At 39.3% G+C, this 21,467-nt stretch overlaps 1 protein-coding gene and 1 pseudogene across 2 annotated transcripts in view; both read right to left on the minus strand.

Moving 5' to 3' along the window:
- On the minus strand, positions 1-6,787 carry IL20RB (interleukin 20 receptor subunit beta; the record flags this gene model as incomplete). The annotated part of the gene is made up of 5 exons (XM_080556237.1): positions 1-126; positions 1,284-1,421; positions 2,864-2,988; positions 5,816-6,006; positions 6,714-6,787. The coding sequence occupies 5 exons, from the start codon at positions 6,785-6,787 to the stop codon at positions 1-3; spliced, it is 654 nt and encodes a 217-aa protein (XP_080412363.1).
- The window catches only part of LOC308178138 (DNA repair endonuclease XPF-like), a 23,020-nt pseudogene continuing 7,421 nt past the window's right edge, over positions 5,869-21,467 (minus strand). Inside the window, exons 4-12 of the transcript XR_013956149.1 lie at positions 21,233-21,414; positions 20,767-20,895; positions 18,630-19,222; positions 17,811-17,903; positions 16,994-17,106; positions 15,338-15,916; positions 10,782-11,099; positions 6,502-6,662; positions 5,869-6,006 (exon numbers count right to left, since the gene is read on the minus strand). The product of XR_013956149.1 is annotated as a DNA repair endonuclease XPF-like (transcript). The remainder of the gene's footprint in view (positions 6,007-6,501; positions 6,663-10,781; positions 11,100-15,337; positions 15,917-16,993; positions 17,107-17,810; positions 17,904-18,629; positions 19,223-20,766; positions 20,896-21,232; positions 21,415-21,467) is intronic.

The raw sequence follows: 21,467 nt of genomic DNA on the forward strand, positions 1-21,467 counted from the left end.
CTAAAGTGTTTCTTGAATCCAAAGTCGGAGAACCTCTTCTGAAGGCATCACACACACCATCAGATCACATTGCTCAGCTTCTTCATTCCCACACAGTATCAGCTGGGTGGGGGGTTCTGCTGCTTTCTGTAAAACAAATACACATTCAAACACCCTCAGACTGATGAGCTAGTCTGTCCATCTTTCACTTCTCCCCACAAACCTCCACTCATCCTGCCTGCCACAACTGTGCAGAGACCGAGTGGTCAGGTCACAACCACAAAAGCTCCTGCCTGCATTCTCCCTTGAACCGGAAAGTACATTTAAGCTACCGATTTCAATATACTCCTCCCGGGTGAGCAAGACAAAAGGCTGCTTTTGATAACTGTTTTATCCTTGCCAAGGAGTTAACAAGCTCAGTGCTGGTGCCAGAGGACGTGGGGCTGTGTTGCCAATGACACAGCTGTTTTGTTCAGGGAGCAGCTGGTCAGGCAGGGTCAGCCTGTGCTTCCCAAGCTGTCTCCTGCAAGCACCAGGAGCATTGTCCCTACTCAGGGCTCTAGGCCAAAGGCAGTGACAGCCATGCAACCACCTCATGTGGGCTGCTTCACCCCTACAGCTCAGCTGACTGCTCATATGGACTTTCTGCTGTCCTGTTTCTGAAGTTACGATAAATGGTGCGCTTGCTCTTTCCCCTGGACACCAGCTCTGCCATCACACTGGAATAAACAAGTCTTCATATGCATGTGTCTGCTTTTTTTGCCTGCCCCATGCTTCTGTGAATATTCATCATCCTAAAAAAAATAAAGCAAAGCAAAGAAGTTACCAGTGTGTCTGGCAGGACAGCAATTGGGCAGCAGGAATACTGAAAGATTTTACTTGTCTTCCAGGCAAGGAAAAGCAGGGTCAAAGCAGCCAGAGCAAAGCCAGCAGAGGACATCATGGCAGTAACGAGCCACAAGGATCTGCCACCTAGAAACAACAGAAGCAGCAAAATTTCTCAGACTGTGAGGACAAACCACTCAATGCAATCAGACTCTTCCCTCTGCAGCTGCCCTTCCCACCCCCTCTGGTGAGATTTTTTGTCAACCCACTCCAGATAAGGATACCCATGCCACTGTAGGGGCCTGCACTCCCAAGTCTTCCTTTTTTACTTCCCCCAAGGAACAAATGGGTAGCACATTTATAAACAAGACAGGAGATAATGGCTGTAAACAAAAATAAGAGATGCTGGGTTATCTTCCTGGGGCATGACTACACAGAGGGAAGAGGCAGGAAGGCTGGCTGTTACCTTGTGCTCTCACACACTGTGTCTGGCTGAAGCTACTGCTTCTGTTGATCGTCTCGACGTATGTCTGAGCTTTTACACAATAATCATGTCCTGCCTCCATGGTGTCCAGGTGAACTGTGGAGCTGACATCTTTCACCATCTTCCATTGCATCTGCCATAGGCCCAGGAAAGAGAACATCAGAATGTAGGGCAAGGACCTAAATGAGAGCAGGATTCCTAATATAATGCTAGCCCAGACTTTACTGGGAGAAAAGGAAGGAGAGTAATGGGAGCAGGAGGTGTCACAGAGGATTGTGTGAATAAGAGGAGATAGAAAAACAGAAGACTAAGAAGCACAGTTGAGTGCAGAATGAGACCACACATGAATGAGACCACACATGCCTGGAAGACTAGGAGGGGATGCAAAGAGAGAGTCATGAGCCGAAGAGTGGTGTTCAGCCAGAACACTAGACCATGACTTACTCCCCAGGCGTGATGACTGATCTGGGATCTGGGTTTTTGTTGGGATGCCAAAATCATGCCTGTTCTAGCATGATGTGATAAGGCTGCCAGAGATATGCTGTGATAGGGGTGCAAGAGCTGCATCACGACTGGAGCACAGAGAGGAGATGAACTGGACTAGCGAGGAGTGAGTGAATTCATGTGCGCAACTGTAACACATTCCAGTACAGTTTAAACAGCAGATGAACCTGACCTGAATTTCTTGTAACCTGATTTTCTTGTAACAAATACAACTCCATGAACTTCTAGCAAGATGAAGTTGCTATTCCCAGCCTGCCCAGTCATGAGAGAACAGGTGAAAATTCGGAGCAACTAAATCTTGCTGTGTTGCAGAGGCAAACCCTATGCTCACAGGAGGCTTGATAAGCCTCCACCATCACATACAATTTGATATGTCCAACAAGCCAGTAGGGCTCTTCTAGCAGGGCAAAGTCCATCTCTCCATCAAAATACCTTTCTCCACAGAAACATGACCTTGAGAGCCGTTAGTTTGAAAAGATTTCAAGGAAAAATCAGGTCATTTCTTGCTTTCAGTGTATAACCTATTGCAAAAAGTCAAATCAGACATGTCCAATGTGACAATTATTAAAATATTAGAAGATTAAAAGATCTGGACATGTACTAACCAGTAAACCTGATGTTTGTGACAGTCCAGTTTGTAGAATCTATTAAGAAGTTTGGAATTAATATTTAGGTGATTAATATCATATATTGAAGAAAAGTAGTGTTTCATTTGTAAAAGGAAATTAGACACAAGCCTATAGGATGCTTTCTAATGTTTAAGCTCATGGGCTAGGTTCAACTCATTTACTTGGATTTCCAAAACGTAGTCAAGATTCATTTCAAAAGCCTATTAAACTAACAGCCATGGAATAAGAACGCATCAGGGCTCTGGATGCACTAAGCAGGCTGCAGTTGTCCTGACTAGCCTGAAGCGCAGAGGAATATGGCACACACGGCCTCTGGGCAGGTCTTCCAGCTTCATAGCAGCATCTTGGACTTGAAAAACAGACCCTGGGAAATGTTTGTATGCTTTCACTCTAAATCACATGGGCTTTCTGTTTGTGCCCAAAATCCAAGGGTAAAACTCACCCTACTCTCCTGGCCTTTCTTCCAATAGAGAACACAGAACTGAAAGGCAGGCCCCATGTCTTTCAGCTCCACTAGTAAATGATACCCATCTGCTATGACCTTCATTGGAGGTGGGGTCAGGGAAGCTGCCAACAGAGAGAGAGCACTGTTATCACATCTGAGGCAAATCTTCAAACAAGTCTTCCTTTTCCCAGCTAGGAGAGGAGAGGGTCCCCACCATGACTGTCCTGCAGCTGCCACCATGAGCACAGTAATATTAATCTGGAATAGCCAGTTGCCTCAATCGGGGAGAAACATCTCTCTGCGCTACTCCCCATTTGTCTAGATACTGCAGGAGATTTTGAGCAGGAGGAAGACTGTGACTGTTATTGTGAAGGGGAGTTTGGCAATAGCTGAGTTGCACAGACTTGAAAGGTTTTGAATTTTCTCTGGTGGAGGAAGTGTCTGGCCTGAGGGTCCCATGTGATCAACAGCAGCAGAACCAGCTGGGCAACTAGAAGTTGAGACACCAGACACCTGTTCTTCTGCTTTTGGGCATTATCTTAGCTCTAATATACAGAACAGGAACTGTGAAACCACTGCTCCTTCATGGGAATTTTGACAGTTATTCAAAGGTGAAAGGGAAAGTAACATAAGCCTTGGATTAATTCAGTCAGTTCACATGAATCCAGATTTTGTTTCAGTATCTACATGGTTTAAGAAATACTTGGCTGGGCTGACAACATGCTGTGACATGTTTTTATAACTAGTATGCAAGTAAATCTGTTGGTGATAAGCTTAATGCTTACTCTGATATTCAAAGCTTGGTTTGGTCTGGGATTCTGCTGTGAGGAATACTAGTGAATCAGAATCAGTCAAGCATGGATGAAACTACACACTGCACCTTCATGAATCATGATTCAAGGGAGTACAGAGATTATATTTGCACCACTTACCTATGCCATTCTTTACTACTCTGCTGTAGCTGAAATTGGTTTCAACCTCTTTGCTTTCAAGAAAGGAAGGAGAACATACAGAACATACAGAAGAGATGTTCTTAATAGAATTTGTTCTTATGACAGTGAATTGCCAGTAATGCTGAAGAGTAAGAACACGTGAAATCAAAGTATGCTCATGATGACTGTGCCACAAATGGGAGGCCTGGAAAAACACTTTGTACTTTTAAATCAAAAGCTGATAAGCTGCTTAACATGATCATGTCTCAAGAAAAAAAAAGTGATAACACCATTTGAAGGTTAAAAATAACATTGGGTTAATGTATTAGCAAATAAACACTGCAAGACACAAATACTAACCAAACATGAGCATTTAATACTTATCTCTTGTGCTGGCACAATGGACACCAACCAACCATCTGAACTTTGACAAATGAAGAACTAAAATCAACTAAACTGGTTGTTTTAAGGAAGATCTGTTAAAACTGTTTTCCATGTACTGCCATACTTTATGTATATCTATACCCAAGGCTTTGAGGCTGGAGCTTTTTTAGTCTAGAAGTACTGTGCGTTGTGCTAATGCCCTGTCTGTCCATAAATCACACACAGAACTTGCAGGCTGTGCTTTGAATTCCTTAGTTCCTACTAGACTCAGTGCCAGTTTTACTAAGATACACCAAAGTAAAGACAGTAAAAATGTATAGGCACAACAACTTACAATGCCTTTTCTGTCTCCTTTGTTCATATATTCACATTACAGCCCATTGGAAGCTGTATCTTCATAAATTTCACAGCTTAGCAAGAGGACTGTACTGGGGTCTCTAAGACACTGGACCAAACTGTCAAACACTTCATTGTACTGGGAAGCCTCTGTGATGCCTTAGTACAGGGAAAGGGTATAAAGGTAATTCCAGGTGGCCACTCTGGAGATCTCACAAATAGGCCTTGACACAATGTGCACAAACCATGAGACATTTTTACTCTTTACCACAAAGGTGAAAGGACAAGCAGGTCCCCTCAAAAGACTCATTTAAACATAAAGTGTACTTGCTATGCAAGGTGACCACTGAATGTGTGATACTGCTGAGGATAGCTATCACACTTCTGGATGTGGCCAGACAAGTCCACAGCAGTGTGGTGGGATCTTCCCTTCTGTGGCTCTCCCTGAGCTCAGAAACAGCTCTAGTCACTGAGAGGGCTCTGGCTGAAAACAAGTCTGAACATGACCTACAGACTGTACCTGCCTGAGATCCTACCTAGGAACTATGTCCCAAGGTTGCTTAAGTCCTAGGCCAAGTAGACTTTGGGTAGCCTGTTCTCAAAGTGAGGGGAGGACCAAAACCACAGTCAGGAAAGAAAAAGCCTCACTGTGCCACATCTTTCTCAGTGATGATTAAAGGTGAGGTTTGGGTGTAGACTTGGCATCAGACTACAACAGGGTTTATGAAGGTGCCAGCTGAAGGAAACAGGTTGAGGACCTAAGATGCTGGGGAGCTGGAGGGGGGAGTTGCTTGGATGCTGATAAATGGATGTGCAGCATACCAACCTCCTTTTTGGTGACCAGGATGAGAACTGCCCAAAGCCACCGTTTAAGTCCTAAAAGATGCTGATGGCTCCAGCAGTTTGGGAAATGAATAATTCTAGTCTTCTATATGAGGGTCCTTCTCTGTCTGCAGCAAGTCCTTCAGCAATGCTGTAGCTGACAGGAGCTGATCAGGTAAAGCTGCTTACAGAAAGGCAAGATGCTCCAGTCAGTGGCAGAACTATGGGGCTAATCTGAAATCCTCAACTGTTTGAAAAAACTGCTGTCTGATAATTTGCTGTGGAAAACTGTAAGGTCCCTGAATGGTGGGGTCTGTTGCATTGCGATCTGAACTGTAGGAACCCTCAGAAGACTGATTATCATCCTTCATGACCACTTGTCAAATAAACCACTCTACCAGTCAGGGCATGACTGAAGGACAGAACTCAGAAACGAACATAACTGATGTAGCTTAACTCAAATAGCAGGACTTACTTGTGATGCGATTGAAGAAACCCTTCAGGGTGCCCCACTGTGATCTTCGAGCACCAATGTCTGCCCTTACACGCAGGTTATAGGCCACAGTGGCTGATATATCCTCTGTGATGTTACACACTGTGGCTGTGATGAGTGAACACTCACAGATGGGGATCCAGCTCTCATTAGTGTACTCACGTTCATACTCTCTGGGGAAAAGAAAAGGAAGGGAAGAGAAGGGAAGGGAAGGGGAGACAGTCTCTTTTCAGTTGTGCCCAGTGACAGGACAAGAAGCAATGGGCACAAGCTGAAGCACAGGAGGTTCTGGCTCAATATGAGGGGGCACTTCTTCACTGGGAGGGTGACAGAGCACTACAACAGGTTTCCCAGAGAGGATGTTCGGTCTCCTCTGGAGATATTCAAAACCCGCCTGGGTGTCATCCTGCGCAAGGTGCTCTAGGTGATCCTGCTCTGCGGGGGTTGGGGGGGGTGCGGTCGGACTAGATGATTTTCAGAGGTCCCTTCCAACCCCCCCACCCATTCTGTGATTCTGTAATATGTTTAACAGACTAACACTGGATAAATTTCTTTCCTCTTCTAAATAAACTGTTACTTCCTAATTTTTGAATTCTTTGGACAGAGGTATTTTTTGTATGTAGGGTTAATGCATACCCTGGATTACTCAGTTATCTATTAACAATCACCTCAAGCATGGCCTGTAAACAGCCTCAGTATTAGACCAGAAATTAGTTTTTTTCCACTCATGATCAACAGTGCTGGAGTATCAAACTTCTCTTACACTTGTGAACTGAACAGTGTTCAAGACATCTGAACTGTGCAGGACTGTAAATCTGAGTAAACAGTGCTGAAAGAGCAAAGAAGAAAAAACAACATAAAAACAGAAGCCAGAAATTACCCCTGAAACTCAACAGAGTATCTCACGGTTTCACCCTGGATGGTCACAGGACTCCATGTTAAGAAGTGTCTCATGTTGGTAGAAAGAATAGAGATATTCTGAGGTGAGGGCAGTAAAGCATCTTCACCTAAAATTCCCAGAAATAAATAAATAAATAAATAAATATTAAAAAGGTACATGAATGTAGTAAAAAAAAAAAAGAAAAATTGTGCAGAACTGTATTTGCATCAGAAATTCTGCATTTCACCACTGCCACTTCAGTGTTTAAAAGTATTTTACAAGGAAGAAATGACAACCAAAAAGCAGGTGACAGCAGTTAGGCTGGTACTGCTTACAGTAAGGCAAAGCATGCCTTTTCATTATTTCAGAGGTTTTAATTATACCAATAAAACAGTGGGAAAAGGTCAAGCTTTTAGAGAGCTGTCCTATTTGATTTAATGAAGACTGTTCCAATGTACAATTCCCACCAGGGTTATAACTGTACAGTTTCTTTCTGGACACTTGTGGAAGATCCTGGCTCTGGTACAGAGCCTTTTTTCATGTTGCAGGATTTTAATAGTGTAAGTGCTTGTAGGCTGTAATCAAATTACCTCATTAATTTCTTGGATAAACTTATTCAATGGACTAATGAAGATATAATGTTTCTCTCCAAGATCAGCAAAGAATAAGTTTGGGATGGTGCCTACATTACGGTTTATGGATTTTATCCTATGACATCTTAATGTAAAATTCTTAGCAGTGTTTGGACCAGACTACAGAAGGCAGTATTCCCCACAGGCACATCTTGCACTACACTAGGGGAAAAGTCTTACCTCTGTTCTGCCACTTTCCAGTCTCAAGAAAATTATGTTCTCTCTGCTCAGTGGGGAATGGTTCCCAAGGAACCACTGAAAAGAAGGAATGGATGGAGTGGTTTAAACCAATCCAGTGTAGCAGTGGTGATTTCAACACTCTTCTAGAAATAAGGTAATTACTCTGGCATAATATATCTATGTTACATAAAGATTGTTTCCTTTATGTCTTTTTTATCTATTTATTTAATCAGATCTGTTTCTCTTAGCGAGGTCTGTCTTCCATTAATCTTTCACTGTCATTAAAAGAGGGTGCCTTCTTCTAAGCTATGATTATAAAGTTAACCAGTTAATGTCAATTATTCTATCCAGGATCAAAACCAGGTTGATGAGTCCATGAGCAACATTTTCATGGTGATTATTATTCTACAGCACTGGAACAACAACTCTTCTTTCTGCCATTAGAATATTCCTCATATTCATATCTTTATAAAAGCATTAATAATGTGGGGAGAAGATGCCAAATCAATGTGATTCTTTGGCAAAGGTTATTTGAATCTGTTTACATAATGCTCAGCCATTCTTTAAAGTAAATGCCAGAGATCTCTGGGATCTCCTTGCCACTTAGATAATGGAAGACTCACAGTCTGCTACATCAGTAGTTCTACCACTTCTGGTTGGGAGTCCCTACTACTGTCAAGGCACTTTTTGTCTCAATCACCCACTTAGTTTCTTGGTCCATTCTCTATACTTCTTGACATTTTGGTTGTATACTACTATTTTTCCTTGTACTCTTGTTCCCATGTGAATTTCTGGAGTTGGCATACTTAAGTGTGTGAATTACCTAACAGACTTTAATTACATGATTGGGCACCAGTTTTTCCACATGACTCACATACACAATGATGTTCCAAGTCCGAACAGAGGTAGCTTGCACTGGGTTGCTTCCTAATTTTTAAGCCCTCGACTTTAGGACATTTTGGGGTATATAGTTTGTTGTATTACAGAATTTTATCTTACTATATTTTCTAGATACCATTTTTAAAAGAAGAGGATATTTCTGAATTGGGATATTTACCCTTTAATAGCTGCCAAACTATTTTTTTATCTGGCTGAGATCAATCTTCATTTCCTGGCTACACTTAGCTTACTACACTGCATTCTTAGTTTGCTGACAAAATCTGTGACTGTTTTACATACAGTGAAGCCTGTTGCCTCACTTCATCTGAACCACAGAAGTTCATATACAGACACTAAGGTTTCTTTTTTCCTTTCATTAGGAAAAGCTCTGGGCCAAGTAACAGTCTATGTGTTTCTATAAAAACTTCACTGATTTGTTTCTTTTTGGTATTAATTTTTGGGACGGGCCCAAAGGCTGCTGCTGGGAAGAACTCTTCTCCAAGAAAGGAAAGATATATGAAAACCTAATACTCATTTGTGTTATCTACAGAACACACTTGCTGATTTTTACAGGGCCATATACTTCTGAACTTTCCTGTGGGAAACCCATAAAACACAGCAGCTATTCACTCAGTGCCATTCAGAGTTTGTGTCTCAGTGTCAAAAAACTAAGCTTCCAGCACCATAGGTAAGGCAATGGTGGTGCGGAATAGTGTTATGGACATATAGTTCAAATGAATGGTGCGCTCGCTGGGAATCTGCCTTCAGATGGAGAATTGTATCCCTAGGGTAAGATTTCATAAGCAACACAGAAAAAAGATATATGTGCAGACATAACTATACATACCTTTTGTGTGTGCGCGTATAGTTGTTACATGTAAAAATGATAAAATTTCATGCTTGTAAGGTTAAGGAATTAGATAATAAATACACTAAAGCGAACCTTAGCATTCCTCTTTAGTATACAATTGCATATGCAGACATGTTTGTAACTGCACTACCATGCCCTACTGCAAATACAAGTGGACATTCCTCAGGAACTGAATCAAAAAGGTGTAATGCTAAAACTCGAGATCTTTTCGTCCTGTACACAAATTAAAAGGGGGTCTTGAGCAATAAAAGCAATGATGCACTTCCCTCCTTTCTGCCTGAGACACAGAGCACCCTGAATACAAAGCCTGGACCAAAGGGCTGGATGGGAAACATGCTGTTTTCTAACCTGGTGTCAGCCATGCACAACCACAGGAGTGGTTTTAGACTTTCAATCAAAAATGTTCTTTGCTGAGAAAGGCCACTAGGAGACATAAGTCTTCATGTGAAGGCCAAGGGAATGGGGGACACTCAGTGGAAAGTTCTCCCACCTTTCTCTCCAACTGCCTGTCACAACATGCAAGGCAAAATTGGATGAGTATCAGTTTGGACAAGGCTGGTGGACTCTGCAGACTCAAACAGCATGGCTCCTAGGCAGAAACATCACACAGCCTTAGTAATCAAAAACACAGTAAAATTAAAAATGGGTTCTTTGAAGAATAGTTGCCCGGTTCTGCCATCCATTAAAAAACATTTGTCATAATTGTCCCTATTCCACATAATAAACTTTCAGAGAACATGCAAGTTAGAGCTGAGGCAATGTTTTTCCACATCAAGCAACTAAGAGTTACAAATAAGATTCAAAGTGTTTTGCTGTCCAAACAAGCTGTACAGTTACTTCTTCTGAGGCTGAGAACAAAATGTATCAAAACACAACTGAGATGCCACCCTTAGAAGACAGCCCTGAGCATAACCTGCGTGCACTTGCAAGCCATGTCTCCAGAGGACTGACCAGTGCAAAAGCACGGCAGTGTACTTGGGAGACCCTGAAGCAACACACCTTCTGGATGTATTTGAAGACCAGCTTTTACTTGGAGAAGCAGATTGCAAAAAGTACAGCCTCCTTCTAGGGCACACAAGCCCCTCAGTGAAGATCTTTGAGCCTGTAATTAACACTTTATAACCTTCTCCTGCACCCACTCCACAGGCAGGGCATGCCCCTGTACCCAAGGACACCAGCATTGAAAGGCGACTTGCAAGTTCGGCTTCTCACAGAACAGCAAAAGAGTGGAAGCAAATACAGCATTAGAATATTATTTCCTTCGAACTGAAATTTCCCCTTAGATTTCAGAATTGACTTGTAGAACATAGAATTTATAGGTTGTCTTTTTCAGTTACTTATTCTAGTATTAATTTTAGACAAAGAATTAAAATTCAGGATCACATGACCGTGTGCTATTTAGCTTAAGTTTTGTAGAGGCAGGTTTAAAAAAGGACAAAAGAGTTTTTGTTTCTCACAACCCCTTAGATTTTGGCTTCAGTTGACTAAAGGTATTTTAGTGATTACCTGTGAGATTAGGTGCAATCAGAGCGCAGAGGAAGAACCAGGCGATATTTGGGAACGTTTTGCTCTTGTTCATCACCTTTTCCCTCATTCATCCCCTGCTGCGCGTCTCAGAACGTTCCCTTCCTAGGCAGAGAGCCCTGTCTGAGCTGGCTGTGCTGCGAGTGAAGCGGAGACTCTGGGAAACATCTCAGCCACAACTTCTGTGCTGCCTGAGCCGACGCTGAAGACGTGTGTACGCTGTTGGTGTGGGTGAAGTTACAGGGAGTGGCAGGAGAATTCGCTGCCAGCATTTCTTTGCAGGTCTGCACAACTGCTCACCTAGATGGAATAATGCCGTTTCATTTAGCAATTACATATATTAAACAAAATAAGGAGGAAATGGGATTAATTGGATATCTTCATGTAGTTTATATAGCTGTAAATGCTCGTTTTTCTACTCAGCCCCCAAAGTGGATAAATCCTAATGCTTCCTAGCAACAGCTCCCCAGTAATAGTAAGGCATGCCTGTAGTCTCACACCTTGCACAAACAACTGGTGAAGGACTGCGTACCTCTGGACTGGCAGAAAGGAGGTTTGTTGTCTAATTTATCTTTGAATATTTTTAAAGCTGCTGTGCTGGGATGTGCTGAAGAGGATGTTTTGTTTTCAGATCTGATTTGGCGTGGGCACATGAATCCCAAGGTTTTCCTGTCTTCCAAGACCCATTGTGCTCCACCTTGCCTGGAGCAAAGGCAGGCTCTTCATCCAGGGGATACTCTGAGAGCTGCTTAGAAACCCAAAGAGCCTGCTGGCTCCAAGGCTGCTGCAGCAACCTTTGTTCTTGCAAGTCTGATTTCTTCAGAGGCCAAGGGAAAGACAATGTTCAAGTGGAAGATTTTTATGTTCTACAAAAGGCCATCTGAATTAAATAAAAACCTGACTGTACAGATGACTGGGGGGGGGGGGGGGGGGCAAACTCTATCAAAAGCTTTTAGCTCTGATGAAAGTGAGTATTAGAAAACTTTCCTATAAAACCCCTTCCTCCCTCCTGCTGTTTGCATTTCAAAAGGTTTTATTTTTCTTTTTCTTTAAAAAATGATCTCCTTTTTGATACCTTGTTACTACAGGTGTCGGTCAAAACATGTTTAGTCCACATTTTCTTAGAAAATAAATCATATTTATTTATTAAAGAATGAAATTAGCATTCCTTTAATCACAGGTTTTCCCGTTCTCAGGCATGGAGGAAAAGCACTATTCATTAACAAATGCATCCAATGTAAATTAGTAAACTTCCTCATCTTTCATGTGTTCCTGACATCTTTGAAAATGAATGTGTTTCAAATATTTCAAATATTTCTGAGCTTTAGCACTGGTGTGAAAACTTTCTGGTTCAGTGAATTAGCACTGTATGCTAGTAAAGTACTTTTGGTTTATAAAAATGACACGCTTTCTGTTCTCTGAATTATGATAGAACAGGCTGCTGTTGACTAATACAGATATCTCAGCTTTTTTAAGTCACAGGGAGCTCATATCTTCAAAGTTGCCACAGTCCAAAAAGAAGGAGAATGTTGCTCACATCTTGTTTACATCATAAACCAACGAGAGAATAGTTTCAAGTATTTTCATATTTGTTTCTTTTTTAGTGAATATATTTTCATATTGTGTTATGTAATATACACAATCTATGTCTTTATCCACATGTAGATATATATCAAGATCCATATGTGGCCTGCGTGTAGATTACTAAGAAAACTACTGTTGAGGCAAAAATGGCTAGGAAACAAGCTAAATCAGATGTGTATTAAGGTAAATGTTATCATTTCATTCAGTCCTTTGTTTCATGTAGACTGAAAACCTGAGTGAGTTTTCTAACATCTAGGGTAGATTGTCAATCTATACATTCTAGTGTACTTATACCTCCACTGGAAAAGACTGCATATGCTGCTGTGCTCTATATCAAAATCTTCTAGCAGGGGCATTTTATGACCTAATACAGTTTTGGGCTCAAAAACCAGCAATACTCAAAAATGAGCTGTTGCTTTAATATATTTACTTTGACCACTCTGCTTTTATGTTGTGCAAACATCTTAGAATTATTGTTTTATTGTAACAAGTGTTTACTGGGAGCAGTTTTCCAAGGCCAATTGTCACAATTATCAGTTAAATCTTCAGATGATTTGGTTATGGCTTAAATTAGGTTTCACAGTCCAGGTACTACTCTGCAACTTTTTCAGTCAACAATATTAAGGCAGAAGTTTAAATGAACAAATATTTTGAGGCTTTATCTTTCTAACAGTACCTTAAATACTAAAAGTGACTTAAAAATGGAGTTATGAAAAGTTATTAATAGAAAAATCTTAAGCCAGCTTTCTTAGATCCTCAGGAATCATGTCTGAACATGTACGATACAACCTTGATTTCTGAATCTTTGTCAAAGATTTTATAAGTGAAGAGAATTAGTTTTTGAATAATGACAAATTTTTAAGGTTTATCTGAGAACAGAGGATTTCAGCAAAGATATTCACTAGACAGTTCTCTGACAAGAAAATCACAGTATCCTCTGCTACTGTGACAACTGTGGCTTTGAGCTTGGTCCCAGTCTATGAATGCCTGCTCTAAGGCTGCATTAGAACCCATCCCTTAATGAAGCATATAGCTTGATTTCTCACTATTCTGGTATGTTAATCTTCAGTGATGCTACAAATGGGGACCAAAATAATCAACTGTATTCAGTGTTAAAAAAAAAAAAAGGTGCCATAATACAATAGGCAGTAGAAATCTGCAGTCATTTGGAGCAGTAGAAATTTCCCAAAGGGAAAGATGTAAATCACAGGATGAAAAAAATAAAATTAAAAAATAAAATAGCTTTGACTTGATATACTGAGGGGAGTTCAGAGTTCGTGCTGTTTCAGATTCTAATATAGTGCTGACAACATTGAAGAAAACATCACACTGGGACTGTTGAGAAGAGTGTAAGAACTAGAAGTCAGCATTTGCTGGTGTGAACATAAGCTAGCCGATAAGCTAGCATCTTTTCTAAGGATTTGTTTGCAAGGTAATTTTACCATTAAAACAGATACTACATTTTTGTTTGTTTTTTACGGTTTCATTCTGCAAAAATGACCAGTGTGCCTTGGACAGATTACTTTCTACCACAAGCAAGTTTTATTAGACATACAGGTTTGGGAAGAAATGCAGCATTACTTGGTGTTATCAGAACTGTAAAAATTTCTACTGAGATAGCTAGTGAAAAATATTTAGATTACACAAGGCTCTTCAGGAAAAGATTAAAAATAAATTCCATATGGTGTTCATCTTTTCATGAAATGACCACATAGAAAAATCAGAAACTGAATCAAACTATTTGGTACCCACGTACAAATCTTCTAAAGAGAAATAATACCAATCACTTATAGAGAGAAATTAAAACTTATATCAGTTCATAGGCAGCTCCACTGCTGTATTGATTCACACAGATTGATGAAGTTTGTGCTTTTATCTATGTGCTATGTGGATGAGTTAACTCGTTTACAGAGCAGAGAAGTAGGTGTGAATGAATTTTTAGACTCTTACTGAGAGAGAGATGCTGTCTACAAAGAGGTTCATTAGATCTTCCAGTGACTGTTAAAGTACCATGCCTTTCTAGCCCAGCTTGTTCTTGTGCTGAAGGTTTATTTTGTTCCTCTTACTGCTGTACCTGTTCTTTGTGTAGATTGGTGATGGCTACTGTAGATGGCAGCAGAAGCTAAACAAAATACAGAGATTTTAATAATTAATAAATCCCCTCTCTGCTGCTGTCCTAAGTATGTTCTTTTCTCTTGGTGTCTGCCAGCTGTTCTTGAGGATTCAAGCAATTCTAGGCAACAGAAGCCAAATTAAATAAATTATATACGGAATTAAGGTTTTACTTACAGACTTTTTTTTGTCTTTGTCAGTTCTGTGTGTATCCATGTCAAATAATAAAAGCCAGTTTTAAAGATCTCCTGATAATGTCTGAATCTCCCCTCCTTGTTTCTCTATAAGCTGCAGTGTTGAGCAAAGATCAGCAGTAATTCTCACAGATGATTTTTAATTCTGATTTTTCTTTTGGGAATATTTAATTTTATTTTGTCCCCTGTAATAACTGCTGCTGCTTGCTTTCTTTCATGACAGCCAACTATTAACGCAAAATAAAAATCTGAGAGCTTGTCCTAGTCATTTTCCTTTTGTTCTTTTCTTAATAAGTAGTAAGACTGGTATGTGTATGATGTGCTACAGCCTTGAGCTTTAAAGATGCTCACTCAGAGCAACTTAAGGTAAGAAACCAGTGACCTAAGTATCACACAATCCAGCTCAGAGTTGCAGTCAACCTTCACAACAAGATGTCCCTAAAGGCAACAGTAAAAAAAAAGAAAAATATCTTCTGTAAAGTCAAGAATTTACTTGCATTTCATACTGCTGCTTTTGCATGCACAGCACGTGGTGCTAAGTTGCCCAAGCCCTGCTTGTCTAGTTAAACCTCTGTATCAATGGGGTTTTGCTTTTGCAGTCAAGAATTTGTTTGGTTGGTCTGGCCTTTTGTTTATGACCAGGCTTACCTGACAGTGCTAGGGTTGCATCATCTCCCTGTGTTGTCATATGCAGACTAATCTGCAAAGAGAGTTATACTTGTCTGACTCGGTAAGAGTTTCAGAATCTGCTGTTACAGCCATTGCTGTTTCTGCATCAGGTTGTGGATGATTTTGTTTTAACTCTTCAAACAGTTCAGCAGTAGCATGGGGAGAAGGACACCACAGGATACGTAACTGGGAAATGGAGTGTAAGAAGAGTTAGTTTAGAAGTAACGTCACTACTGGAAATCTCCTGATGTAGAGAACCTCACAGAATCAAGGAGAAAGGTTTGTTAGGATCAAATTCAATCAGAAGAATTGGTGGCTTATAGTAACGGGACATCAAAATGCATTGTGTATACAGTCTTCCATTGTTTAATGAACCAATAAGATCACTGATACTTTTCCGCTCTACACAGACATCAGGAGTTAAGATATAATCTCCAACTTCCAAAGTAACAGGCTCAATGTCAATACCGTGACGATGAATCAGTGATGGAAGCTCACTACGAAATTCCTGCATGTCGGTTATTATAGTTTGTTGAGTACTCTTCTGTTCCTGCCCATCTGAAGAGCAAAATAAAGAGTTAAACAAATTAACACATGACCTCCAACTCTAGCTATCCTATGTGATGCCAACTCTTCCATAATGGATGAACTTCACCTTTCACATTATACCTCATATTTAGCAGTATAATAAATCAAGACTTTATTAAATTTTAAACTTTAAAGACAAATGAGTTGCCACATTATATACTATAGTTTATGGAGTATGCTCTGCAGTTTAATAGAACTATCATGTTACCTTCTATACGCTGTGTAGTGACAATGAGATATATTAAACTGTAGAGGAAAGTTACTTAAACGTGTGAAAAAAAAGTCTAAAATGTTTCCTGCAAAATCAGATAATGAAGTTGCTGCTTTTTATTTCCAGCTGTTTCCCACAGAAATATGGCATTTCATTGTAGAAGATATATTTTAACTTCTATAGATCTATCCGTAAAAGGACATATGAAAAGATCGCAGCATTGAGGTGACTAAAGACATCACAGCAAAGATTAGAGAGCATATGGTAAAGAAGAGCAAGATTTCAAAAAATGACAGCTAAGAAAAATAGAGGCAGAGCTGTAAAGATGAAGACAGAGTACACATCAGAGGAAGGGAACAAAAATACGGTTAGAAATGCAACAAAAGAAAAAGAAAGATGCTTTATTGGAAAGAAAGTGAAAAACATGATCTGGAGTAGTTCATTCAGGCAATCTGTTTCACCAAGATCACAAGAAGTTCCAAACATTGACTAGTTCAAGAACAAAATACATCACTTGACTATCTCTAGACTTCAGTTTTAATGTTTTAGTTTCTTTCCACCTCACTACAGGCAACAGGCTGCTCAGAAACAATCCAAATGGTATCTGGTAAAATACTTCCTTAATCTATAATTTCTTTTCAAATAAAAACATACTTCACTGATATTTCAGAATGACAGTGAGAGATGCACTAAGGTAGATAATGCTTCTTTTCCATCAGGATTGCAGAATCCACTTGCCTCTACCACCCAGATGCTTTGGACAGGATTTAAACAAAATAGGTTACAAGCCTTTTTCACAGCTCAGAGCTGTGAGCCCAGCTTCAGAAACCACTCACCTGCTCTGCGTATGCCAGTGGAAACAGAGGCAGGTTTAGCATCTCTCAGAAGGTCTAAGTTTGTTTCATCTCTTCCTTCTCTTTCTTCAGTAACAACCATAGTGGCCCTTTCCCTAAGGAACCACAAACAAAGAATCACTGAAAAATTGCAATTATATATGACAAATACTTCGTAACACTTATGTACTGTCCACTGAGATGTAAAATTACATGTGGTTGAATACTAATTGTAAACCCAACTAGAAATGCAATTCATTAGGATTTCCAGATTGTTTGGGCTAGATTCTAAACATTTATTTTAATTTAAACATTTAAACATTTTATTTGTAGTACTTCTGAGCATCTCTCTATATTTTTTGAATTTCATAGAGCACATAAAACAAAAGAACTAATGACTAATACAAGGAGTATAACCCGGTGAGAAGACATTATCTCATGCAGTCTAAGAAAATAATTGGTTTAGTCCTGAAAATTACTTAAGTCATGAAAGCCTTAGAAATACCTTACAACATAGGTTACCTGCAGACAGAAACACATTTTCAGAAGTTTCTCAAAAGGAGAATCTTAAACAATTAAGTAAAAATACTAGTTATGCTGGGTAGTCTTTGAACTTTCATACTAAAATGCCAAAATATCAGGTACTCTGAAAAGGGTTTTGTTTTTTCCATTGATAGGAAAATTCTTTTCAAAGATCTAAGAAGCAATTGAATTTGGAGTTTACTTAAAGCCTTTGCACAGTTAAGAACTTCACCATTTTAAATGTGAGCACTTAAGGGAATTATGTAAGAAATTAATAACAGAAGGTTAATTTTGTTACCAAATGAGTTTTTCAAAGGCTTCCTTCTCTTTTCTCAGAGCTGTCAGTTAGCGCTGTTCTTCTGTTGAGCTTCCATATATGAGGAAATACACCCTGTATGTTTAGAGGGGGAAAAAAACCAAAACTATTTAGTAAATTAAAAAAAAAAAACACCAAAAAACGGTATTTAAGATTAGTAGCAGTAAGTGCCTGAAAAGCTGAAAAGGTAAGCTGAAAACATCATCTTTTTACTGCAAAGATACCGCAGAATCAGCAACAAAAAATCTTATATCCATTTTTCCCTCTTTTCTTAAAAAGATATAGGCTTACTGAAATTTTGGGATTCAACCAGGGTGGACTCAGATTTTAGTCAGACACAAAGCAAATATAACGGAGAAGTTACTTTCTTAGTATTTTAAAAATCTTCCCAGAAGACTATTTATAACAAACTACGATCTGCAATTGTCCTGATGTAGGAAAAAAAACACACAAAAAAACAAAAAACAAAACATGTAAGACTTCAAATCATATATTTGCACGAGGATATCTTATCTTCTACATAGAACAAACTGCCTTTTATAGAATGGACATTTTATTACAGGTGTTTCTGTTATTAAGGGACTAAATACCTAATAGGAATTAAAATTTATCTTGCCGACTACATTCGACACAGTTTTGTTTAAAATTAAAAAGAAGGCTAAACAGGAATTAAAAGGTAGCTTAAGAAAATCACTAGATGCATTTTGTGCCTTGACTGCCAGAAGTGCACAATAGATTTTTATTTCTTTTAAGACTAAAATTAGAGCAAGAACAGTCTTGATTATCACCAAGTTCACTTGCCTCAGAGGCTTTCCAGGTCTGCTTGCCTTGTAGATTTTCAGCTGCCACACAAAAGTTAGCTCTGCATCATACAACGTGACGTATCTTGGTTCTACCTCATGCAGTACCCTGGTCAGAGCATAGGGATCACTGCAACCCTGCAACGGATGAATAATTATGAGTGGGTTTTTGAAAATACCGTAGTAAGAATCTGAAGGTAAGTTCACAGGTGAAATCTTCATGAATGGTCTCATCGATACTGCCTTCTTGGCTACTGTTTAACTCTTTGTTATCTTCCACATCCAACTCCTCTTTGTTTTCCTCCTCAGTTTTCCCTATCATTTGGATTATAGTCCAGTCTTGCTGCTTCTTGTGTTTATTTTGTTTTGAAGAAGTTGCGAGTTTGGCTTTTTTGGCTTGAGGCCCTGTGTCTGGTCTGGCATTTCCTTTGGACTTGACAGCTTTTCTGTCCTTAATCCACACTTCTCCAGCTTTCTCATCCTTTCCAAAGGTTTTATTATACAGTCTTGTTAAAAAGGCTTCTGCTCCATCAGTAATATACTCCCTGAGCTGTGCACAAGTTCGGTCATCACTGGCACAAATAAGCACTTGCCCTGCAGCCAAGAAACAGTATCATGTTTATAATCTGTTATGATGTACTTCTTTTAATCCAGCTACCAGACATCTTGAGCAAATTGTTTTTAATGATCCTAGAAGTGTGCCTGCCAAATGCCTTTTACACTTGGTGGTCACAGTTGTTCTGGACTTGCAGGGAGTCTAAATTGCATCATATTTTGTATCAAACCAAGATTAGAGAAGATTAACGAAAGTTCAGCGTTCCTTATTCTTACACCATCTAAGGTTTTTCTTTTGACCATTTGAAATGAAGCAGATATAGCATGGGCTGAAACATACTCAGATGCTTTCTTTTTATTTTTTCTTAAATGTGGGATAAGACAGAACTTAACTGAGACTGTTCTAGTTTTCAGCCTTTGTCAGCTGTGTTAGGGAGTCCAAAAAATACAGGTTTCACACAGTATTATTGATGTTTGTGGGCCTTGAATAACAATTCTCTGCAAGCTGATTCAGATAAACTCCTACAACCTAGGTTAGAGAGCCAGTTCTTATCCATAGTCAGAACACTGTGGGTGGGAGAAAAGAGCACTTTTTTACCCTTACTATTTCCTAAAATAAAACTTGGTGAAATTTAAGGGGATGAAAAGTCCTAAAATAGGAAAGGCAGCAACGCAGTTAGTTAGAAACACACTCACCTTCTACTCTCTACCCAAGAAGCTGCACCTCCTGGAAAAGTGATTTTTAGGTGCCCAAGAAAATGTATGAGATGGTATGGGCAAAAGATGGAACCTCTGTTTTTTTGAACCTGAACCAAGCAGTACCTTAATTACTATAGTTCTAGCCCCCTGCAGCTCCATGCCCCTCCACAATCCAAGCGAGGGCCATGGTTGTCTTAACAGTTCAGGGAAGACTGCGTAACAGACCAGTACAGCTTGTAAAGCTATGAAGCAGTTCTATTTCTGCATTACTTTAATTGCTGTAGAAGGCTGGAACGTGTACAAGTTGCCTCGTTATTTAGAACAAAGACCACAGCAGATGAGATCTTTTGATTTGCACTGGGATAAACTGAATAGATAATTGTCTTATAACTATCTATCCTACCAGTGAGAATACATGAAACACTTTGTTTTAAGTCCATAAATTATTGTTTAAAACCAGCTCTTCAGTATAATCACAGTAAAGAATTCTAAAGAATTAGAGCTACTTCTCTCAATTGACTTGTTCTTCAATTCTGAAACTCCTGAATGAAATATATATATATTTAAAGTAATGGCAGCTTCTTATCCCTTATCCCATATAAAATGCAAAAGATCAAGCTGAAATCTATTTAATTGAAGAACAATCCTTAAAAGCTCTCCCAATGATCAGCTGAGTAAGCTGAGAAGAACACCTTACTTTTTTGTGACTGTTTTATGTTGTTTATTATATGCTTTTTAAACAAAGATTATGTCTCAATATATCCCAGCTACCAGATTGAGGTCTAGAGTTGTGTAAGATCCTGTAACAAACCACAGCACAATAATACACAGAGTGTTTGAAATCATGTTACACTCTCTAACTTAAAATTAGGAGCGATCAGTACCATTTTCCTTCTTTACATTATTGTTTCCAGAGACTTTGCCTTTCTGATTCAGTTTCTCATGTGCAATGTGATAAATTCTCGCTCGAGAATTTACAAACATTGAAGTACTGGAGTCAAGAAACATCCAACCTAAAGAGAAAAAGAAAACATTAATTGTTTGACATTTGAAGTGTACATGCTTCAGACATTTCCAATAATAGCCTCACATCTCACATCTGGATTACCTGTGCTACCTGCTTACTATGTAATTACTAGCTTAATAAGAGACAGAAATGTGATGCAAATCTCACGCTGTTAAGTAACAGCAGTTAAGTGGGAAGATGAAAGCATTATCTGTCAATAAAAACCTACGTCCGTATGGCTGGTTATATAAAACCTAATTAGATACCTTCATGTGTTTAGGAATGTTAATTAAAAATATCATTTCTCTGTTTCATGCATTAACTTGTATGGTTACTGTGTTTACCTGAATTCTTGCCAAAAGCTTTTTCACTTGCTTTCAGTGACTCCAGAAGATTGAGGAAAGTGACACAATCATTCTGAGTTAGATACTGTAGCAAAGTACGCAGTAGTTTCAAATCCTGGACCAAAGATTTTTGTCTTAGTTCCAAGCTGATGCCAGAGAGGATCTAAGTAGTGACGTATTGTCTAGAAATATAAATTGGAAAACTCAGGATGTTAGATTTCTACTATACTAATCA

The sequence above is a fragment of the Anser brachyrhynchus genome, assembly GCF_964034855.1.
Source record: "Anser brachyrhynchus genome assembly, chromosome: 15".
NCBI lineage: Eukaryota > Metazoa > Chordata > Aves > Anseriformes > Anatidae > Anser > Anser brachyrhynchus.